At 33.4% G+C, this 8,491-nt stretch overlaps 1 protein-coding gene across 2 annotated transcripts; it reads left to right on the top strand.

Moving 5' to 3' along the window:
- Positions 1 to 1,152: 1,152 nt before the first annotated feature.
- On the top strand, positions 1,153 to 8,282 carry LOC110030419. 2 transcript variants are annotated; one of them, XM_020733125.1, is made up of 4 exons: positions 1,153 to 1,318; positions 2,744 to 3,225; positions 6,888 to 6,919; positions 7,003 to 8,282. In XM_020733125.1, the coding sequence occupies exons 2-4, from the start codon at positions 2,898 to 2,900 to the stop codon at positions 7,948 to 7,950; spliced, it is 1,308 nt and encodes a 435-aa protein (XP_020588784.1). In that variant the 5' UTR covers positions 1,153 to 1,318; positions 2,744 to 2,897; the 3' UTR covers positions 7,951 to 8,282. The 2 variants fall into 2 exon arrangements, with proteins under 2 accessions (XP_020588784.1, XP_020588785.1); XM_020733126.1 differs by lacking the exon at positions 1,153 to 1,318 and adding an exon at positions 1,327 to 1,415.
- Positions 8,283 to 8,491: the final 209 nt, after the last annotated feature.

Raw genomic sequence — 8,491 nt, 5'->3', positions numbered from 1 at the left:
ATATATATAGAGAGAGAGAGAGAGAGAGAGAGAGAGACGTGTGTGTGTGATAAACCCTTAAAATTGTCTTTGTAATTACTGAGGCATCCATATCACAAAAAAAATGATAAATTAGGTGTGCTCTAGAGATCTAAATTTAAATGTAGGTTGATATAAAAATATAATTTTATTACACAAATAACTTACGTGGCACAATCAGAGCGAGGATGTATGAACACTTCCCACGTACCCCTCCTCCGGCGTGATGTTGGAAACAAATCCGCTTATACTCACCGGTAGTAAGCTAACCGCTACCTCTGTTAACTAAGTCCGCCGTTCACTCAACGTCGTCGTTCGAGACGACTGTAGTTGCTCAACGATCTTCTAATGCAGTCGTCGTTTCTACCATTTTTTATTTAATTTTTTTCTTAGTTCTTAGTTAGTTCTGTCATTTTCTTCATTTTGTATTGCAGTGAGAATAAAAAATAATAGAAAGGGGCATTTACATACAAACCACACAACTCTTTGTATTTACATGTCTAACACCTAAACATTCATATTTACATGCATATTACCCAAATTCTTAAAATCATATAAAAGAAACCACTATCATCATTTTTCTTAAAGTTAAATACATCTTTCTTGCATGAGCTTACAACACCATTGTGCAATAAATGTAAATATAAAGTATTGGGTGTTAGATATGTAATTACATAAAAATTGTGCGGTATGTATATCTTTAGCCTTAAAAATTACAAAATCAAATCATTAATGAGATAATTAAGAATACCGCAGGTAGGATCAACCTAAAACTTCAAATAAAAAACTTAATAAATTACAAAATAAAAAAATAAATTTCAATAAACATGTAATTTTGCGCATGCCTCCCAAATACATGTCAATTACTCAAGAATAAAATAAACACACCTATATATATATATATATATATATACATATTATTGATGATTTATTAAAATTGATTTAAATGATTTAAAATGTTTGATCAACTTGAGGTAGAGAATAAAATGTGCATAATTGAGTCAATTATTATATAAGAATACGAATAAAATAAAAATAAAAAAGCGTTACGCGCTCCGTCAACATGTAACGGATCCATGCGTCAACGGCGGCAAATGGAACGGCGAATTTTAGCGAGGACTGTTCAAATCCCTAGACTCTCAACACTACACCTGCCTCATTTCACAACGCCTTTCTCTCTCATAGATCCCGTGGACGGGAGAGAAGGCCTCGGTTCCCTGGAATTTCCCGCGGCGATTTATGCGGGTGGCTTCTGTTCCATATCGTTAGGGATCAGCAAGGTTGATCCGAAACCCCCTAGGTAAACCACTGCCGCTTGCTCTCGCAATCGATACACTTGATTTTGGTGGTCGTGGGGGGCGGTTTTCCCTCTATTTCCATCGACGTTAGCTTTATGGGTACCTTAAAACTCAAGTGGCTGTGCTAAATTCTCTTTATGATTATTTTTTAACCTTCTTTGTGCAAGAACTCGCATGGCAAGAGGTTATCTTTGCTTACGAGCTATTTGACGCTGTAGGTCTGTTCAATTGTAGAAATTGGGTTTTTAGTCATTTATTATGTGGCCGCTGAAGGTTAATGAAGTTGGTGATGGATGGAGCCTCCTTGTAGTTATTGTTGTTTCTTTTTGTGACTTGTTAAGTGATATTAATCCCTTAAAAGCTGAAATCTTTTTTGTTATTAGAAATTTGGTCACGGTGGGTTTATTTTATTTTATTTTATAAGTTTTTTATTGTCTTATTGTGGCGGAATGATTTCATGTGTGAAGAGACATAGTCTTTTGAGAAGAGCTCGGCTTTCTTGAATTTGTTCGGCCGGATTTGATTCAATCACGCCGCTTTTGTCTATGAATCTTACTAATTTCGCCTGGAGCGGAGAAGATTTTCTTGCTGCTACTTTTTTCTGTGGATCGATTTTATATTAAGAAGAAAAGTGGTTCCTGAAAAAGTGCTTGGCTTTCTTTGGTTCATTTTTGTTATAAATTCAGTGGATTTGATCCTTATTTCATTTTTTTTTCAATTTAGTGGATTTGATTGAATCATGATTCTTTCATTTTCCATCGGCATAAATTTTCCTGGAAATGGGAGGATTAATAAATTCGGCTGTAGCTAACTAACATAAATAGCTTCTGTCAGGTAGGTTTTAGTAAATTCTGTAAATCAAGAATAAGTGTGTGTTCGGTATTCTCTTTTACGCTTGGTTAAAGCTTGCCTAGTAGATTTTTTGGATCTTTAAATTCTATCATTATGATAAATCCCGTTTCAGGGCCCATTTCTCATCATTGAAGAGATTTAATTAGCTCCAAAAAAATTTTTTTTTTTCACAATCCTTGATGGATTTAAGGATTTCTTTTATCATTGATCATAAGTCCTGAAATAGATAGCCTATTATTTTATCAGATCAATGAGAATTCTTCAAGCTGGGTTCTTTATTCGTAGTTTTGTCACTGGAGATGCCTCCTCACACCTTTCGTTTAATTCTTCTTGCCTATTTTCTGACTATAGATTTTTTTTTTTTTTCATTTTAAATACAGTTGAGAAATAGAATTCTATAGATGGCCGATCTTCTTATTTAGATGTCTTTTTGTCTTAATCAGAGTTTTTAGGAAATCCTCTGCATATTTTTCTTAAGTTCTGTTTGTTTTCTACTTAATGTCACTAAATCAGCTTAACATTCTGTCATTTACGCTTTCATTCCTACTTACAGAATGTTTCTGAAATATCTGCAGATGCATTGGATTTTAGGAGAATGATTGAATCCCAATCAAAATATTGTGGAGATAGGCATTAGAGAAACCCCAGCTTTTTGATGTAAATAGCATTTCAACTGTTATTTTAGATTTTTTGAATACATTGGGTGGGATTGTGCATTTTTGTTTCAAGATGGGGCAAAATTGCTGTGTGGCTGCAAAAGACAAAACTTTACCTAACAATATCAGTCATGAAACTTCTACTTATAGAAATGTTAGGCAATCCCCAAGTTGGAATTTTCGGTGGGACAATAGAACTCACATAGAGGACATTATGGAAAACCATGCACGTTGTTCTCATAATAACAGTGGAAATGTTACATCTGAAGTTAAGAGTGTGGCAGATGCAGAAAGTGATGGCCTTTCTGATAGTGAAAATCCACATAAAGCTTTCCAGACATCCCAATGGAGGAAGTCCCCTAGAATTGGAGGGTCTGACAACCCTAAATTCATTGCTACTGGTAAGTTTTGAGTTTTAATGATTTCATTTTCTTTCTTATTATTATTTTTTTTTTGCATATGTGTTCTTTTGATTTAACTCATATATTTTTGGCCATCTTGGCGGGTTTTCATTTTATTTTTAACTGTTCCTGAGGCTGTACTCGTTGAGATGAATTATTTAAGGGAAGTTTACATACATAGCACATAATTCTTATGCATTTAAATATATTTTCTCTCATGGCTTACCGTTAATACCATTACTAATAGCTTCTATTCTTTTACTCAAATTTCCAATCCTTAAATATAATTCTTGAAATCTGTTTTGGATGTTCCAATTTCATGTTCTATCCACAAGTACGGCTTTTCTTTCAGCTTTTCGACCTAAAGCCCACGCTTCTTTCTCATGCCAATCACATGCAATCCTCACTTCCTTGTTTTTAAGCATGTTTATCTGGATGAGATGCCCTGAAAAGAGGTTTGAAGTACAGAATTGATGGAGCATATCACTGCATTTCTTCCCTTAACCCTTAACCAAAATATTGTGAGAATTCCATTTAATTTGTGGCCAATTTAAGCTTATGCTTATAATGCATGAAATGGGTTGCTGCTAAAAGAAATAGGGAGCAATACGTTTAGACATGATTGTTATAGGCTTAAAAATACTAGCGTTGATTTTTCTATATGCTTTCTGGGCAATATTAAATTCATGGGAAGGTCATTAGCAGTCCTGTATGACATGGTGTTTTATTGTCATTTTTTCATTTGGCATTTTTTTTTATTGCTACTAGTGGGTCGCCTTCATTTGACACACCCATATTTTTTATATAATGTAATTAGTCTTATTACAAACTCATAATTTTTTTTTTTTTAATTTAGATGCTATAACACGGTAATCAATTGGCATTCTTCTTATTAATCATCTAGTCTAAATTCCAGATGTTTTACACACATATAGTACCATGGACTCATAATTATGAATGTTAAATCCATTAAAATTGAATATAGTATTACTAATTTACTGTTCTGTTAACCCTATGTTTGTTATCTTCCTAATATTTTCTATTCTATTCAAACTTCTCCCATATTTTGACAGATGATTTTTGTTATCTGCGAATAGCATATGCTGAAGCACCTCACTTTGAATATTTTGATATATTTTATACGCATCTTCATACTAATGCAAAAGGATTCCCTGTTGATTTTTGATGTAATGTTGCTATGATTAAGAACTGGTTAGTAACTATACTTATTTCTTCTTTGTTACATTGATTTATCATATATATCTTTAATAACATCAAAATGCTTTTAACACCCAATTTCTTATACTCGAAGGGATTTTTTTTTTTTCATGGCACTTAAACATACTCCCAGGCAAATAAAATATGTTCATCTCCTCAACGACTATCTAGTTGTCTTTTTTCCAAATCAAACAAAAAGAAAATGTTGATCTATGACGTCTATAATAACTTCATTTGGCATGGCATTGTCCACTTAAAAGATGTTCTTGATTGCAAAAATCTATTTTAAGGCTATTGAGCTTCTCTTTTGCAATAATTAATATGCATGTTTGATATGAACCTAAATGGTAAGCCTTTGGACTAATTTTTCGAAGAACTTTTAAATGATCATATGCCCTTGCTTAGAGTTTTTTTAATCTAAGCGATGGAAATTTTTCTGACAAATATGAACTATTACATAATTACTCTAAATAATTTTTTTAAAAGATATTTTCTATTTAATTTTTAGCATATTTAACATCACTTTGTTCTTATTATTACATATCTTCTTGGTGAAAACCGAAAATTTTTTTAGCAAAATTAAATGTAGTTCATGCATTAGATGACATTGTGTGCAACATTATGAGGTATTTTATCTGCAATTTCAAGAGGAGTTTTGCAAATCGTTTTGGAACTTGTACTATTTAATGCAAATTGTAATGTTGGACCGTACATTCAGTTACCGAATTTTTTATAAGCTAATTTTGTTTTGCCAAACAATTTTCGCAAAATTTTTTCAGAAGTATTTTGTGTGGGGAGTATTACTATCAAATGGAATAGTAAATGGTAAACAATAAAGTTTTTTAATTTCTTTGAAGAACTGTTTTGGTATTATGATGCAAGTATGTTATTTAAACAATCTGTGAACTATTTCTACTATGTTGTCAAATCCTCTAGTCATCTTATGTAATTTTATCTCTAGATCTGTAAGGAACTAGCAAAATTATTAATTTTCCTAATCTTTATTTTACTATCTTTGCTTTCCCATAAGTGTGGAAAAGAAATAACTCTTTTAACAAATATCTTAAATGATTGTCGAGAAAAATGTGTTCAATTAAAGTTTTAGTTTTATCCTACTAAATTGACTAGCTATCCCTCCACTATGTAGATCAAAGATGATAAAATCTCTCCAAAGGAATTTTAGGTGTACAAACTGTGTACTTCTGACCAAAAAATTGAGTTGCCGAAAATGAATTATTCACATAGAGAAGTTTGCTTTTGAACTCATGAAGGAGGAGGTAAAATTTAAGGTAAGAATTAGTCTTCTTTGAACCATTTAAATCTAAAGATATGGAGTTCTGAAGAAGAAATTACTAATGATACTGTTGATAAGACATGAGGAAGTTTTTTTAGAATTATAGGTTTACCATGTAAGATAAAAGAGTTGTATTGCAGGAATTACATGTATATGATTAAGTTTCTATTAAGAATTTGCATATTAGAGTGCTTGATGATTAGTGAAAATTCCTTGTGAAGAAGATATTGTCTCCAGTGTTTAAGTGATTGAATGAAGGTATAAAATTTTGTCATGTATGGAACTCTATTTCGTGTTCTTACTTGTCTATATTCATTAGAAGCGAATTCAAGAACTTATGAGAAATCAGATAATATTTTAAGTTAGTGAAGAAATAATTAAAATTTGTTATTTGTATGGAAATTTTTTATTCTGTTGGAGTTCATATATTAATTTTTTAAATTATTAGCTAAAGGAGTGGCAACATAATCGAAATTCCTTATGAACCGTCTATAGAAAATGGCTAGCCCGAAGATCCTTCTAAACTCAGTGAAGGAAGTAGAGATATACCAGTCAAGAATAGCTGGGTTTTGGACGGATTAGGCTTAAGAACAAAATAAGGCAACTTTATGATTCTTGAACAAATGCTTATCCCCATTATAGATATGGTTCCCTCTTATGTATAATAGAATTGCAAGTTAAAATTGGATATAAAATTATCTCTGTTACAATTTCCTATAAATACGCCAAATTCCTGTGACAAAACTCAGTTTTGATTCTCCCAAAAATGGATTTAGAATTATCTCGGTACCAATTTCCTATAAATATACCAAATTCCTGTAATAAATCTCGCATTTGACTCTCCCAAATTATATTGTCGCCGCTATAGTCGTCACTAGTTGCAGGTCATGTACATGCCTTAGAGGAACCTTCAGAACATTTTTAATGCATTTTGATTGCTGCAATAGAATGTATTTTATAGTATATTATATTAACTTTGTTTGTCTTCTACTTTTCTGCTTGTTTCCAAAACCGAATTTGTAAAATAAACATGATTCATCCACATTTTTAATTATTTCTTCTTTAAGAAAGCTAACACAAGGTTTATCTTTATCACTGCATTAATATTATCTTAATAATACAATTAATATTTTTATGATGACTTTAACAGATCAATCTACCGCATGTAATTTATCTTCAGAGGTGAGTTAAAACTAAACTTAACTTTGCTGTTAAGATCATACGGTTCGTGCTGCAAATGGACTTAAATTATCTCTTCTGAACAGGTTAACAACTCACTTAAATCATCAGTTTTTCCAAATGCATCAGATATTGAGTCCTCAACTGCTCTTCCTTATTCATCTCCTCCACCTCTCAAGGTGGAAGACCCTTCATCTTCAACTAGCGGTGGGTTCAACCCCTCTGACCCAAATTCTTCAAGAAAGTCGATTCGTTCTCCCGGGTTTCAACTCTACAGACAAATATCTGATAGCAGGATTCCATCTCTCAAATCCCTAAATGAAGGCAGCAGTTCTCCTGAAGCAGGCAGACTCTCCTTCGTGCTTGGCAACGAGTTATCCATAGAATCTCATGGCGTTTCTTCCGACGGATGGTCAATGCATACATTCTCGGAACTCATCGCCTCTTCACAAAGAGATAGATCATCACTCACCAACGAAAACCTCAAGATTTCAGAATTGAATTCGCAGCCCAAAGGTAACCATGCACCAAATCCGCAGACTTGTGGTATATGCTCGAAGTTACTGAAGGAGAAATCTCCATGGAGTGCTCAGAAGATAGTCTCTACTAATGATCTACCTATCGCAGCTGTTTTGGTTTGTGGTCATGTTTTTCATGCCGAGTGCTTAGAAAGCTCGACATCGGAAACTGATATGTATGACCCGCCTTGCCATGTGTGCTCGAATAATGTCGAACGACATGAGCCAAGGGGACGAAACCGGATATCGCGAATCGTCGTGGTGGATGCTGATGTAGACTCGATTTCTGATAGGAGGACGAGAAGTGGAAAGGGTCCGTTTCTGGGAGTGAGTTCGAGCATGAAGAACTCATTGAGTAAGCAGTTTAGTGGAAGGGGACCATTTCTGGGAGCTAGTTCCAGCATGAAGAGCTCCTTTGGTAAACCTTTTCTTAAACGGCATTTATCGATGCATTCAGCGTCTGACAATGAGAAGACAAGGAAGAAATGGTTCTGGCCAAGATATCTTAGAGAATGAATGATTGTTCGCCCTCACTTGTTAAGTTAGAAGAGGTGGAACTATAGCTTTGATTCTTCTGCATTTTTAGTTTGCTTAAATATAAGCACTCTTTCTGAACTAGCTGTTGTGCCTCTTCTATGATTAATTCTCAGCATTCTTTAGAATCATATAAGCTTTCATTTCTTGTTTTCTGCTTATAGGTTTTAAAGCTCAGCCTTATCATATATATATGGCTTTATTGTGTATGATAATACATTATTCAACCAAACCGATGTGGTAAATCCTTGGATTTCAATTCTGCTGTCAGAAATTTGATTCAGGCTGTAAATCCCTAACTAGATTTGATTTTCAACTTTGTAAAAAAAGATTCTTCGCGCATTCATGAATTTGCATCTCTAATTGCGAAGTGATTGTCGCTATCATTATAATAGTCTTTAGCTATAATTTTTAGGCAGATTTTCATACAACTCCATTCTTATATGTTTACTAGTGAGCTTGAGCGCAAGGTGCAAACGCTTCAGACGGAGGCAACTACCCTCTCAGCACAGCTTACTCTGCT

This window comes from Phalaenopsis equestris, unplaced genomic scaffold, assembly GCF_001263595.1.
Source record: "Phalaenopsis equestris unplaced genomic scaffold, ASM126359v1 Scaffold000716, whole genome shotgun sequence".
NCBI lineage: Eukaryota > Viridiplantae > Streptophyta > Magnoliopsida > Asparagales > Orchidaceae > Phalaenopsis > Phalaenopsis equestris.
The sequence above is the reverse complement of the archived record's forward strand: the minus strand, read 5'-3'. Positions and strand labels throughout refer to the sequence as shown.

Excerpts from the sequence above, each read along its gene's own strand:
- LOC110030419 (XM_020733125.1), top strand. The coding sequence starts at position 2,898 with ATGGGGCAAAATTGCTGTGTGGCTGCAAAAGACAAAACTTTACCTAAC. Across the intron at positions 3,226-6,887 it reads CCCTAAATTCATTGCTACTG|ATCAATCTACCGCATGTAAT; the intron begins GTAAGTTTTGAG and ends TGACTTTAACAG. Across the intron at positions 6,920-7,002 it reads CATGTAATTTATCTTCAGAG|GTTAACAACTCACTTAAATC; the intron begins GTGAGTTAAAAC and ends TCTTCTGAACAG.